At 37.3% G+C, this 15,809-nt stretch overlaps 1 protein-coding gene across 5 annotated transcripts; it reads right to left on the bottom strand.

The window, feature by feature from the left end:
• Positions 1-715: 715 nt before the first annotated feature.
• Positions 716-15,451, bottom strand: LOC132641794 (uncharacterized). 5 transcript variants are annotated; one of them, XR_009582975.1, is made up of 16 exons: positions 14,975-15,451; positions 12,590-13,743; positions 12,308-12,486; positions 11,616-11,818; positions 11,309-11,377; positions 10,569-10,641; positions 9,794-9,950; positions 9,423-9,714; positions 9,166-9,280; positions 8,848-9,011; positions 8,606-8,680; positions 8,074-8,489; positions 7,618-7,682; positions 7,187-7,238; positions 7,059-7,087; positions 716-1,201 (listed from the first exon to the last, which is right to left on the bottom strand). XR_009582975.1 is itself a non-coding variant. In XM_060358886.1 (12 exons), the coding sequence occupies exons 1-12, from the start codon at positions 15,302-15,304 to the stop codon at positions 8,301-8,303; spliced, it is 3,000 nt and encodes a 999-aa protein (XP_060214869.1). In that variant the 5' UTR covers positions 15,305-15,451; the 3' UTR covers positions 7,848-8,300. The 5 variants fall into 5 exon arrangements, 1 of the variants encoding a protein (XP_060214869.1); XR_009582974.1 differs by having other exon boundaries at positions 7,187-7,682; XR_009582973.1 differs by lacking the exon at positions 716-1,201 and having other exon boundaries at positions 4,809-7,087.
• Between the last annotated feature and the right edge of the window lie 358 nt (positions 15,452-15,809).

The raw sequence follows: 15,809 nt of genomic DNA, 5'->3' as shown, positions 1-15,809 counted from the left end.
CCATTCTAGAGTAAAACACTGTAATCTTTTTTTCTTCTTTCTAAATCTTCTATAGACGTGCAACTCATAGTACCACATTATACATTAAGAGTGTAAAGACGCAACGAAATTCGAGTTTGATCGTGTTAAAAATCATTTGACATAACGGATACCATTTATAGTGCATCATTTGCTGCTATATCTTTTCTATGTATTTGAACCTTTTTTCAAAATTTATAATATAATAATTCTGAATTTGCGATCTGTAAAAATAAAGGAGGCTTATAACATATTTTCTTTATTTTTGCTACTTTAAATTTCTCATTCCATGTTATGCGCACTTGCTTGACTAACAATGAACTACAGCGATATAGATGGATTAGCAGATCATAATTTAACCCACCCAATTTAATATTTGATTAGTTGGACTGACCCTCCGTCCATTAACGGTTATTTGAGGTTACTATTTGTATTTCCTGACCTATTTGGTAAAATTAAATGCTAAATGTGGTTTTGCTATATATTCATGTTTGACGCTGATTGTTGGTAAAATTTCAATTGAAATGTCCGCATTCTTGAGTTCATGGTTAAATACACCTTAATCATATATCTTAATATTCATATGTGTGTGTACATGAACACACAACTATACTTGCTTCTATCGTCCAACCGGAAACTGGTACATTTGCACCTTCCATCACTAAAATTAGCAATATATTTACGATACAAAAGCATAGAGACCTCAAGCTTCTTCTCACTTTTTGCCATTGATAGACTTCAACTTTTCATGTGACTGTCCAATCACATGTAGTAACTTTAAGCTAAGAAATATCAGAAAGTTTTTTGTGTGAATAAACCCTTCCAACTGATATTCATAGAATAAATGCGAACATCAATAAATGGCCCTGCCCAAACACACTCTTTCGAGCTGAACCACAACTTGTTATACGGGTCAACAAGAAACAAAGTAGATAGAGTCACAGCACTAAAGATATCAGCAGGCTTGCGTAACTGAGAATTGCACTGCTAAGGCTACAATATCCTGGCAAATGTTAATGAGCTGAAATATCGAAGAGTTAAAAGCACATCCGGTCAAGCAAAGAATTCTTCAGCGTTAGCGCAGCAGCATGCAAATGGAGCACCAGTTTTAGTAACCACTGTATACACTAAAGAAAACTTTCCCCAACTATCATGAAGCATTATGTCCATACTAGTATCTGAACTGAATCCACAGTTTTGCAAGGAATCAAGGCAGGATATAATCAATTAACAATCTATGAAAATGTCAACAAGTTCCATAATGACACTCATGCCATGAAGTGTGTATTATTACAAAGAACGAATGCTCTAACCACCAAGAAGCTAGTAAAAAATATGAGCAAATTTTTTTTTAAATCCTTTGACCGCAAAAATGTGAAGGGCATTGTTGCACTATAGTCCAACATTAACAAGATCAAGAGACAGAGAAGTAAAGCAAGCATAAGTCTCCTAATACAGTCTTCCATTTCATATATTCGTGCTATAACCTCTACGTATAAAACAGATTGGTGCAGCAAATGCAGCTGATGAATATTTCAAAGTGATAAGCGAATATAGCAAAACCAAATAGACAACTCGCAATGGCAGCAAATTCTTCCCCTCAAATATATTTGTTTAAGAAAATTTACTTCACGATACATAAGTGTAGAAATTTTTGGGTGCTGTGAAGCTGCATTTTTGTGACCGTGTAGTCACGAGGCTAGTTTTTGCGCTAATCCAGATAATTAGAGTCTAATTAATGAACAACAGAGAAAAGATCCAAGAACTTGCCCTTATGGTTAGAAGTTAGCCCATTTCACAGTCACATAGTTCAAGGGCAACTTTGGCTCTTTACCCTTCTCACATTTATCCAAACTAGTGATGGGTAATGTCATTTATTATACAATAAAAAGTGATCTGCAATGTTAATCGATACAATGTACGCAGGTTTCAATGAATTCTGAATACTTTTAAATTTATAAAGGCTCATTAGAATGACAATAGAATTCTAAAGAATAACAAACACACACATGAGCCAAAAACAAACTCCTCAAAGGACAACTGCTGTTCAAACTGAAGACATAATAAAATGTAAAAGGAAACGCTAAACACTTTAAGACACCAGAAATAGAGATCCCAAGAATTTCAGTCAAGTCACGGATAGAAGTATGTGAGTGCTGCATCAAAGATAAATAACGAGAGAACCAAACCACAAACAATGGGTGCAATCATTTAAACCAAGGGGGAGTCAAAGTGAGTCATTTTAAGCTACTCCCCCAAGCTCATCTAAAGTAAGTTCAAATGAACTGGCCAAAATCAAGTGAAGTTATGCATTTGGAGTTAGCGGTCCACCTATATGCGCACAAATCCATTTTAAATCCACAATGGCCAAACTGTTAATTTTTAAAAGGAAAATAATTTTATTTTTCCCGTTGACCTGCAAACTTGGATAAATAAGTGAAGATGTGAGGGATGATATAGTACATTTTTATATTCAAAACATTTATTTTAACTTCAATAAAATAACCAAATTTACCAGAATTTCCTTATTTTAAGTTATATGGATGCTACCTTCAGTCTTAAAAGCTACTTCACCCAACCATCTCTGGTAGCATACACCAACAAAGCACATAACCAAGAGTTCAAAATGGAACAAAATTGAGCGAGTTAAAACGAGTAATTTACCATTTGACAAGTAAACATGATGTGCCATATATTGAGTTATACAGGGTAAGTGCAAGTTTCTTGTGTGTTCTAAATGAAAACGGAAAAAAATGATACTAAGCTTTTACGGTGTAAGGTAAGCCTTAGATATCCAACAACAGCACGATAATTAGCAAACTAGTAATTTCCTAACGTTTTGCTTTATATGAGCATAATGGGAACGATGAATGTCCAGAGTTGAAGGGGTGTAAAATCAAGGAGGTAAGATTTTTTTTTCCTCCACTTAGACACCTTGACAACCACATCAATGTTTTGGTTCCTAAAATAAATGAAGACGGAGCACGTAACTCTTTTTCTTTACCTTTGATACTACAACAGCAACTAAGCGATGTAAACCAATTAGTGACATCCAACTAATGCCATTTTGTCACTCCTTTACCTTTTTCCTTCAAGGGTGTGATTGATACGATCAAGTAGGGTGTAGGTTGATCGGTTCGGTTTGTTTTTCCAGAAGTTCAGTTCATTTTTAATTTTTAATTTTAGATGAGGCAAACCGAAAACCGAACCGAAGTTAATGCAGTTTTTTATTTCAGTTTTCAAAAGTTCAGTTCGGTTGATTTGGGCATGTTATTCTGGACTTTTTCTTTCTTTTACCGAAACAAAGGGTGTTCAGATTTAATTTTTCCTCAGATTAGCTTCGTTAATTGGATTTTCAAAAATTGACATGTTGAGTTTGTATTATTAAAATTCACATCTTGTAAAATGATTTACCTGATGTGAGTACATAATCAGCTGGCCAAATTCTTTGTGGACTATGAATTAAGCAACTCTTTTAAAGTAACAGGAATGAAGTATGGGTAAACTTATCTTACGTTCAGAGGAATAAAAGCAGGAGCAAAGATTCACTTTAATTTTATCATTTTAAACTTTGATGTTGCACTCCATCATCAGGTCAATCGACTAAAATCTACCTAGGACTTCTCACGAGAGAGGAAAAGGGACTCGGAGCAGGCTGGTACGGCAGCAATGCAGGGTAAACGTGAGATGGTGTGTGTGTGGTGACTACGCATCAGCAACGAAATTGAAATGACACTTTGAGCCCTAGCTTAACTAAGCTTAAAGCCTAGGTTTTGGGTTACAGCTCTGAGCTTCAGTCATATGTGGACAATTGGGCTAGAGAAATTTTGAAACTAAAGGGTAATGTATAGAGGAGCCACAACTTCTTCGACTTCACTTTTCTGATTAACTGAAGAACCATATCGAAGACCCGATAATATTAAGATATAATCACTGAACCCCAAAAACCGAAAAATCAATTTTTTTTATTTAAGTTGATCTCTTCAATTTTATGCCCACCCTTGCAATTAAAAATGCGCACACAGAAAAATCCAACCAAAATTGAGATTTAACTAAGCATTTACATAGTTTCATTATTTAGGAGAGGGAGAGAATGAGCACATGCAAGAGTACCTTCTCATTGGAACATGTTTAACCCTAAATCTAGTTGAACCTTAAGGAGCACTTTACCAGTATGTAGCACTTCGGTGCAAGCACCAAGGTGGTAAGGCATGTTGTCTCGACGCTCGTGTGTTCTCTCTTTAAGGAGCGTCAAGACAACAAAATTTAGTTGGTAAAATGATCTTGTGTTCATTAAGACGTTAGAAATTTAATACAACTAAATTAGTCATTTAGAACTGGGGAGCCGATCAAGGATCATTGGTTCAAAACAGAGATCCAATTTACACATGAATTTTTGAAGATCTCTGTTTCTTTTTTATGTTCTTTTCTTGTTGCCTTTTTTATGAAAGGACTGAAAAATGGACCTAAAGGAGCAGAACAAATTAAGATGGGCCGTAGCATAGACAATGGCTCAATGAGCTAAATTAAAAGAGAGCGGGTCCAAAAGCAGAAGAATACAAATAGAATTGCGATAGTGACAACGGACTTCCCAAAGTTGGCTCTGATACTATGTGAAGGAATATGAGCACCCAACCCAAAGCATTAAGACTATGGATGGAGTTACCTAGAATATTATAGACTCCTTTGGAAATTCTTACACAACATATAAGGGACAAGTGTATCCTTTAACAACCTTCCACACGTGTAGTCCCGATTCTAGAGTTTACACGTGGAAATTTGAAGATCTCTTTTTTTTTTTTTGCTCAATTTTATTAAGGAACTAAAGATGAACCTGAGGAGAGACACCAGGCGAGAATGGACCAAAAGTTGCGGGAGAGAGAATAGACTCAATAAACTGAAGAGTGGGCATGGGGCAGAGAACGAGTAGGCTCAACAAACCACAAGATAATCCTGAAAAAAATTAATGGCTCGATGTACTGAATTGAGCAAGTGAGAAGTCCAGACCAAACTAATAGCAGAGTAATACAATTGTGAAAACGGGCTTACCAAAAGTTATCTCAGACACCATGTGAAAGAATCTAAATATCCAACTCAAAATCTTTAAGTTATGAGTGGAACAATCCCGACATTATAAGCTCCTCTACAAACCCCTAGACAAACCAATAAGGTAACTAGCATGTAACCGGAAACTTAAAGCTATGGGTAGCGTGGCTAGGGCTTTATAAACTCTCTTTGAAAACCCTTACACTCCTTTGGATAAGTGTATTTTCTAACAACTTTTTATATTCAAAGCAATTTGAAAGACAAGCCGTCCATCTTAGTCTTAACCCAAATAAACAATTAATGCCTCCTATCGCGCACAAAAACTCCAGCATAGCAACAGATAAGACGATAACATATAAGACATGCTAGAAAATAGATAAAAGATTGTACTTTACAAGAAACGTGGAAAAATGAAGTAAAACCTAGAATGCTTTGAATTGTAGAAGTTCTTTGCAAGAATAAAACTACAAAAATAGAAACCCACCAACACGTAGAATTAATAAATGACGAAAGTAATTGCTAGTGCCTAGCATGACAATGAACGTACCATAAGCCTAAAAAATGAAATCGAACTTGAATGTTGAATTTGTTAGCATGGGATAGAAAGATTACTAGCCGAATAGTAGTCATGTGTTGAGAGGTTTAAAGACTCTTGGTTATACGTCACATCTCAATTCTTTCGAGATGGCCAGATCCCGTGGATAGAAAACTAGAGTTACTTATTGGAGCTTGCCATCAATAATGAAGTCTAATGGCTACAAATTGGATAGCCAGAGTCAGAGAGGCCTCGCCAAGGAGCAGAACATTGGTGCCTAAGAAAGTGGAGAGAAAAAAAAATTGGGAAGCTGGTCAAATGTTTCCTTGACTATGTAGATTGGAGAAAAATGCAATGCATATTGAACGAGAATCCCATGCTTGTTCAGAAACCAAACATTTCCTCACATCCTTATGGCCAACTAACACACATGAGCGCCAATCCTCTTCTCTATCACTGTGCTCTATTTTTTCTTTACGTGTGGGATGGTAAATTTGTCCTAGATTAAACTTGTTTGAGGTTTATCATCACTTCAAATGGGGAAACATCAACTGGCCACCTATTGAAGTGGGCAACTTGCTAAAATTTAGCATAAGGTAACATACGACAAAGCATACAATGGAGAGCACTATAACACTTCTCCCTTATTTTATGCCAACCGGGTACTTACTACCTCCTACCAGCACAGGGGTATTGAGTAGCTCTGCCTTGAGCTCTACCCACCAAGGCTTAGGCAGATGGGAAGGAATCGCCTAGTGTTCTTTGCCTCCACTGGAATTTGACCCTGAGACTCATGCTGCTCCTCCTACTTCATTGACCACTAGTCCATGCCATCAGGTTTCTCCCTATCTAATTTACCTCGTTGGAGGGCAGCTCACTCAATCCTCTAACCTGCCTCGTTCAAGGGCGTCCAATAAAACAAACACAAATAAAGGCTGGAGAGCTCCAGGCACAAACTCTCCGACACATTCCAGTGTATTTCCCTCAAATCCTTTCAACCTATATGGAAGTTTCCAGAAGTTCCCAATCAATAGGCTTCAAGAACAATCAAGTCAGAACATCTCCTGATGCCTCAATGAAGACATGTTGTAGCTTAGACCGACACTTCAATCTTGCAGAATCGAAAATTAAACTAATTATAGAGAATTTAATAGCAGTTGCTTAGAGGAGCTACAAAGTCAAATTCCAATGCAAGCTAGACATATGATTGTTTTCATGACAATCTGGCACGGGAACTAAGTGTTAGGTAGAGTGACAACAGAAATTTGAGAGAGATTTTGATCCACAATGGCCTTTATTAGCAAAACCAGTTAAAAAATTTAATCCGAGGACTCCAAGTCGGTCATTTCCATGGATGACTAGCAAACTTTGAACGTAATACATTGATAGAATAATATAAGGTTTTCAAAAGATGGGTACCTATTACACCAGAGATGTAATGAAATTCAAGGATACTTACTAGAACTGCAGATGCATGAAAACCACACCCTAGCAAGACAAAAAGCCACATCAATACCACACTTCTCAAAGGGATGTAAGAATATATTATTCTTAATGAACAGCAAGAAAATCAAATTGACAACTCACTGAAACAACTCTCACTTCAAGGCTGCATCTGATCATCTCCAGTCATACATTGCTCCAGGATGACCATACCATGGATCAGATGCAATGCAACTTCATTAGAAAGTGTTTTTATACAAAGATTTAAGAAATAGAAGAAATAACAATGACTCCAAATTATTTCCAGAAAAAACGATGAGCCCAAATAGAATAAATACTCTTGCTCTTGATAGCTTTACTATTCTAGCCTAAGGAGGCTCATTAACAAGCCACCCTCAGGCGTTCAATTTTTCAGGCAAGACCAAATTAAAGTTCAGAAATCAGAACTTGTCAAGAAAAATTAAAAAGTTAACACAAAGGAGAAAACACGAATTTTGGCTGATGTTAGAGGAATCAAGATGATCCACAACATTTAAAGGGTGTCACAGTAATTCCTAACAAACAATCCAAGGTACCTTCTCCAGGGTGCCTTTTAAGCATCTAAATCACTGAATCTTGCCTCAAAGCCCTGGTAGATATCCTGAAGGAAAAAGTAAATTAGACTTCCCAAGACCCGAGGATTCTGAAGAGTATGTAAAACAAAAGAGAGAAGATGCACAATTAAGAAAAAGGCCTGAAAACTACATAAAATTCCACATAAACAAACAACTAAACCAGAGATTTGAAGACAAGAGGTCAAGAAAACTAAAAGAACAGATCCCAATCTACATTCAGAGCGAACAGATTACTCATAATGTTTATTTACAAAGACATATGAATAACTATGCTTCTGTCAATTTCCACTCTCAGGACTTCAGTCCAAAGTACCACTTGAGACATGATAACTATATTAAAATTCAATGAAGCTCTTTATAATGTCACCATCAAGAATTAGTACAGAAGGGAAAAACGCCTTTGGCAAGTTATCTTACGATAGAACAGAAAACAATCCACTGAAAGAACTGCCAAGATATAGATCTCCCACGGTCAGCAATCTTCTCTGCAACTTCAACCATGCCAAGCTCCGAAGCACTTAACCCAAGATAGTAGATAAAAACAGATAAAGTCCAATGATTAGAGAACTGAATATAAACTAAGATCATATGATCATGATGCACTAGTATCTAGCGCAACAGCATGTCCCTAGCATCATTGTCGTTCACTTGCCCGTGATGAATGGGTGGCTCAATGCCTGGGAAACAGTTATTCTCTTTTCTGGATCTAACACAAAGATTCTCTCCATAAGATCTTTAAAGTGAGACAACATCTTTGGGTCTTCACCAGGAGAACCCGAAATTATTGAACTGATATCTTTTGGCTTGATGTTAACAATCAGCTTCCTCATAGCCTGCAAAAATATACAAGTGCAACCAAATTTAATATACAGCAAGGTTATCATTAATGACTATCAATGGTTTGTTTATCAGAGAGTGACAGGACAGGCTATAGTCTACAAGAAACGACCTTTTTTGTCACAGGATCCTCTTCGGTGGCAAGAAAATTGAGATCTTGGTCAAAGTGTTGATCTGTAAACGCACCCTGAAATAAAAGGAGAGAATTATTGTTTCCATACTGACTATATCATGCCAATTATTAAGGAAGGTGCAAAAACTATAATAGCAGCACCTAATCCAATCACCCAGAACTGCTTCAAATCATAAATATTTCTAATTAGATTACGGTAATAGAGAATGTCTAAGACGAACCTTTCTAAGCATCTTTTTTGGAAATGGACCTTTCAATTCCATATGAAGACGAAGCATGTCATTATTACTTGGACCTGGAAATAACACTTTCCCAGCATAAAGCTCAAACAAACAGCAACCAACAGACCATATATCCATCGGATGATCATACGACAAGCCAAGTACTGCAACACGACAAAATACAGAACTTAATCAAACAAAACCACGCATTCACAAAACTACCTTAGGATCAATGTCGGAGCATTGAACAATAGAAACAAAGTGAAAAAGGGGAAATCCGAAAAGTATAAAAAGAAAATTTTAAGAATTGATGCTTACTGATCTCTGGGGCACGGTAAAAACGGCTCACGAGGTATGGAGTAATTTCGTTTTTGCCAGCAAACATAGCATTACCAAAGTCACAAAGCTTCAGCACATTTTTCGCTTCATTTACCTAAACAAATAAATACAGAAAAGTCAACATATACATACAAATTAAAGGAAGCAAAGCAAAGAAGGCTACTCTCAGCAGGTGTAAAGTCGGAGAATTAGCTAGGCCGCGGTAAGATGAAGATTACTCAAAACTTGCCACTTACCAGCATGTTGTCGGGTTTAATATCACAATGAAGCACACCACAATTTTTTAAATGCTTCAAAGCAATGAAAAGTTGCTTGGCATACGTCCTCACAGCAGTAAGTTTGAGTCCAATGTTACGCCCAAACTTCTTCAGAACCTCACGGAGATTCATATGAAGAGACTCAAAAACTAAACAGAGATGATTCCGGTACTTGAAGCTAGAAATAAAACGAACACAGTGGCGCTTATCTTCAGGATCTGCACCAACTAGCTTCTTCAATATGACCAACTCTTCCATACCAGCTTTATACCTGACAACGATGAGAAAACAAAATTAGGTCACCAGAACAAGCAATGGGTAGAACGAAATGGGAAAATTTAAAAACTTACATCGTTTCATTATTGCGTATCATTTTTATTGCTACTTCTTCAGGGTCACCAGATCTAGCCTTGAGATCTCTAGCCCGAACAACAGTAGAAAAGACTCCTTTACCATGAGCAGCAACAATCTCATAACGGCCATCAAGAATTTCTCCGAACCGATAACCTGCAAACCAACAAGAAGACATCAACTAAGACAACGGTTCTATAGCCATCAAATAAAAAATTAATGAACATAACTAGCAGAAGGCTGAAACTACTTTCTGGCAGAAATCATATCAACCTTTTTTTATATCCGAGAATCCCTGAGGGTCAGTGCCACACGGTTCTAAACTCGGTGGATAATTGGAGAAACAAAAGAATGGGAGAGATAATATCACGTAGCAAAAATATAATCTCAACTAGAAATACAAGAAGTATTTTGTGCCTCTGAACCTGAATGAATAGCACTATTGAGCCGGGGGTCTTTCGGAAACAGTCTCTCTACCCCATAAAGGTAGTGGTAAGGTCTGCGTACATCCTACCCTCCCCAGACCCCACTTATGGGACCACACTAGGTATGTTGTTGTTGTTGTTGTTGTAATTATCCAACAGAAGCAAACAGAAAATGAGTAACTCAAAATTTATCAAGCATCTTCAGATAACAATTAACACAGAGAAAGAGGCTCTCATGAGTAAATATCAAGGAATATCGTGGCACATATAAAATGTAGCAGTACCAGCATACTCTGAAGTAAATGCTGAAATATGAAGGTTCCAGGTAACAAGTGAGTGAAATACTTACTATAATACCCTTCTGGATCATCCCAATTATCATGAAGGCCACTGCGCTCAACTGCCACGCCATCTCCTTTGCCCTGAAAGACAACAGATAAAACCAGAGAAACATGAAATCCATGTACTTATTACATAGACAAGGAAAGGACTTCCTATTAGCACAGTAAACATGTTTTCCTCAGTTTCAGTACAAGTGTGAACACAAAGCAAGAAAACAATCCCCTTTTTTTCTCTTGTTGGCCGGGGTGTTTCTTTGTTACTGTTTGGGCAGCGTGGAGCAAGGAAGTAGAGGGACTCACAGAATCCAGAGTTCTAACAATGCATTACTTGTAGACATCAAAATTTATACTGAATGGTATTACAAAGTCTGCCATAGCTAAAATAAACAGACACACTCCCAGTGTGGAAAAGGGGAGCAACTTTCAAGTCTCAGCTAGAAACATAATAAAGTGAAAGCTATTTTGTAGTCATCATGTCCAAAATGGTTCAGCATTTATCATTTTGGGTTCCGCAGGATAAGAGAGAACAGTCCAGCACATAATCCCATGAATAGAATCAAGAGGCACAAGAAAGCAATGAGATGGCCAAGATAACAAGTACTGCATTGGATTTCATAACAGTACTACATTGGATTTCATAACAAGAGTCTCTAGACATTATAAGTCAACACAAGCCAAAGTCCAAGAATGAGCAACCCAAAATCTCTGACTATATTTCTAAACCAATGTTTCTAAGACAAAGACCGACCATTTTCCGGATGCCAGCAGGTGATTCTCCAAATATATCGTCACAAAACATATCAGCCGACCTCTCACTCTGCAAAATGTAGTAAACGAAAGTCAATCATCAGATAAAGTCCGCATTTGGGAGAAGGATTACTGGAGCAAAAAGCAAACCCAGAAGGCACAGTACTGCATCAACTAATTCTAAAACAAAACCCTAAGACAAATGGAACAAGAATTAAGAGCTCCCAGAAAATAGTGTTGAAAGATAAATAAGCAGAATGAGTACCACCGATCCACGGAAAGGAAAAACCAATGACATGGAAACACACCTTTGGAGTACCCTTTCCCAGTCCACCAGCTCCAGAAGCCTGCTCGTCAGCAATATCACCATCCTGCAAAGGTGATTTCCCAACAGAAAAAGTTGGCTCATCCACATGGACATCTGCACCATTGCTTTTACCATCAATCGACTCTGGCACAACATTGTCTCCTGCTGCAGGCTTTTGAGTGGACTGATCCATGTAAACCTCAACTAATGCCACAAAATGAAAAACATAGTTAGAGACCAGAAACTCAATCCAGAAAAGAGAAACATGCAGAGCATCAACAGAAAAATATCTTAGTATATAACTCTGGATGGTTTACGGTGCAATGTCAAACTTCATAAAACCTGAATGGAGACAGAGTTCAACTCGACATCCTAATATCTATACCATACATATTTAAGTTCAAATTAAAAATTAAACTCATTAAGCAAGCATGAATTTGGCACTTAAACTGCTATGCAAAACAGGTGATTGATTAGCCAAAGTACAACATTCACAGCTTATACTCATGAATAAGCAGACAGTAAACCTGAAGGTGCTTTACCACGTAAGGTTTAACAACTGAAAAGCAAAACAATTGACCAAACAACGACTTTCGTCGTTCACGTAAAACTCTAGACAGGCCAAAGTTCAAATTAAATACAGCAAAACAGAATCAAATAATATATCAAGAGATCGCAAGTCCAAGAAGTTACCGACGTCCCCGGACAGAGTAACTTTTTCCTCCTGCGACTGCTGATTCTTATATTTTTCAAGAATAGCTTGCCTTCGCCTTCGGCTCTCCTCCTTAATTCTATCAAGTTCGTCTTCTTCTTCCTGTTCAGCAAGCTGGGAAACAATTTTTTCCTGATAATCCTCCTGCTCAACTTCATCTCTGCAATACACCAAAAATGAGAACAACAAAAACCACACATTAAGGCAATCAACTCTACTGAAGAGTTTCTGACATAAAAGTTCCTAGTTAGAATTAGCAATACCTTCTAGATTTCTCACTGTCTGTCTCTACAGCTTTTTGCTTTGTGTTCTCAGTTTTGAAATGATCACTTGTCCTTTCTCTCTCAATATCAGTCTCATAATGTCTATTACATCTACTATAAGCAGGACCATCATCAAGGTCATCATATCTCCGCTGCCTGCTGGACCTATCACTATATCTATCCCTATCTGCCTCCCTACTACGTCCTCTGCTTTCCCTATCCCTATTCCTCCTTTCTCTCTCCTCCCTCTCTCTGAAACTATCTCTCTCTCTATCCCTCTCCCTCACTGTCCCCCTTGCATATTCCCGTTCTCTATCCCTCTCCCTCTCTCTTTCCCTATCTCGAGCTTTCTCTCTTTCCCTCTCTCTGTCCCTCTCCCTCTCCCTTTCCCTCTCCCTTTCCCTCTCCTTCTCCTTATGACTCTCCCTTCCCTTTTCTCTAGCCAACTCGCGCTCCCTGTCTTTCTCTCTCACTCTATCCCTGTAATTCTCCATGCTACTCTCCCGATATCTGTCAACACTTTCCCGGTTATGATACCCTTCCCTAGAGCGTCTGCTGTAACTAGAATTATGCTCTTTTTCCCAATCCCTTGAAGACTCTCGGCTTCCATGTCGATAGTCTCTGTTGTGTCCAATTTCCCCATCATCCAAGTTACTTCTATATCTGCTTTCCCTCTCATTTGTGTCATCTTTCTCACGAGACTTAGGTACAAGGAAAGACTCCTCTAAAACACTTTTGGATCGCGATCTTCCTCTGGACCGATCAGGTGACTTGGATGACCTTGTAACATGTTTCTCTTCATGGTGCTCATCACGAGAAGATGATACCCTAACAGATCTATGCCTCTTCCCAACATTTTCAGGTGTCATAGATTTTCTTTGATCCTGTATATCACTTTCATCCTCATCATAGCTCTTTTTCTTTCTACTTTCTTCACCAGCAAAACTATCTTCTTTCTGAGCTTTAGAGTCCAATTTATGAGATTCAGCTATGTAACTACCATTCGCAAAATGCTTGTCACTGGATTTCCTTTCTCTAGAACTATTAGATTTTCTACTTTTCCTTTGCTCATCATGCCGTCCTGAAGCAGCGGAATCTCTGTCGACTTTTTCCACATTGTCTGTAGGCCCTTGTCCTTGAGGTTCATGCAACTCCTAGACAAGAAACATGAGCCGAATTAAATGATAAAGTACAACTTCCCAACATTTTAGCAGACAAAAAAAATATAAAATTTTAGCAATCGCAAGAAAGTTTCTTACTAATAAAAAGAAAGCCCTCAGTCACCAGGACACGCCTAGAGTAACTTTGTCCTCAATGTAATAGTGAAGTTCAAATCTCTGTATGGAATACATAATTCTCATGTCTGTTTTGTGCAACACACTTATTAATCACACCGTTGAAACAACATTAATTTAACATGTATTTGACACTGAAAACCGTAAAAATCCAAATACAGGCCTTTTTTGGTTGCTTAGTTAGGCGTCGTTTGGTAGCTGGTTTGGACGTGAGTTATGCAGGTATTAAATTCTGCATAAGTAATACCACATTTGGTAACTGGTTAAGAGGTAAGTTATTCATGTATATAATTAATACATAGTTGGGTTTGCAATTTAGAAACCTGCATAACTAATACATGAATAACTAATCTCTGCATAAAATAATAGATAGATTCCCTCATAACTAATCTATGTATTACTACTCAGGGGCGCACCCACGTTGACCGAAGGGTGTCACCCGACACCCCTTCGTCGGAAAATTTTACTAAATATATATTTATTAATACTATGCACATAATAATAATATATTAAAGGAAATGACACCCCTTGGCAAAGGATACCACGTGGTGCAATGGTTTAGCGCCCAATTTTGTTCCTCGAGGTTGGACTTAAAACTAAACTAAACCAAAAGGTCAAGGGTATATCTTATATTGCATATGTGATAATTAAATTCTTGTTCTTTCTTCTATCAATATCGACAATCTTACTAAAAATACTGCGTACGCCACTGTTACTAGTACCTGCATAACTCTAACCTCCTACCAAACTACCCCTTAAAGTTGAATAACTTACCTCATAACTAATCCATGAATAACTTACCTCCTAACCACCCAAACATGGTACTATTACTTATGCGGAATTTAATACATGAACAACTTGCCTTCTATCTAGCTACCAAACGACCCCTAAAATCGTAAAACTCCAAACACATGCACTATTTTGGTTGCTTAAAGTGGAAATTTTGCATTTGAAAACATTAGTTCTCCCCTACTTACCAAAAAAGACATCTTTTTTACAAAAACTAAAATAAATTGCATTGCTAATAAAAAAAAATAAACACAGATATTTATTTATAGCGAAATAAGAATGGAAAGAAATCTAAACAGACCATGTCCAAATCATCTTCATTCTCCAATTTTTTTGTTGCCACGTCATCATCCTCAATAATTTCACCTTCTTCCATATCATCATAATCAATCCCTAAATCAGCAACACCAATAACAGTACCAATCCCTAAATTCTCAATCTCACCTTTCGGTTTACCCGTGTCGTTTTCGGGTTTCGAATCGGGTTTCGGGTCGGATTTTTTGCTGTGGTGGCGATGGTGACGGTGGTGGTGACGGTGTTTACGGCGTTTCGATGGTTCTCCGTTATCTTCATCTGAAGGAGAAGATCGATGGTGTTTACGAATAGCAGGTTCATTGGAATCACTGGCCATTGAATTGAAAAAAATTGAAGAATTAGGGTTAGGTTTTGTAAGAACTGAGAATTTGAAATTATTTTCGGGTCGAAGAAGATCCGGTTGAAATGATGATGATGTTGATAGTTATAGAAAAGGTGCAATGTCACGTTTTGGGATTTTTTTAGAAGGTTTAACTATTTGCATAATAGTCCTTTAAGTTCTAGATTTATTGTTAATAGACTTCTTTTGAATTGTTAATATATATGCTGCTACTCAGTCCTCACTCTTAGTTTGATTAGACACGAAATTTGCGAAAATATACTTTTGAATCTTGTTATTTTAAATTAAAAATGTATGTAATGTATTATAATATCATTTGAATCGTAGGATATTTCAATTATCAAGTTTATTAAATATAAAAGGGAGATACTATTTTCAGGAACAGATCAAAAAGGAAAATAAGATACTTAAGTTGGGATAGAGGGAGTATGATAAATGAAAATATCTAATTTTTCTCTGGCTTTCTCCTTATCTCCCTCTC

The sequence above is a fragment of the Lycium barbarum genome, chromosome 5, assembly GCF_019175385.1.
Source record: "Lycium barbarum isolate Lr01 chromosome 5, ASM1917538v2, whole genome shotgun sequence".
Taxonomy (NCBI): Eukaryota; Viridiplantae; Streptophyta; class Magnoliopsida; order Solanales; family Solanaceae; genus Lycium; species Lycium barbarum.
The sequence above is the reverse complement of the archived record's forward strand: the minus strand, read 5'-3'. Positions and strand labels throughout refer to the sequence as shown.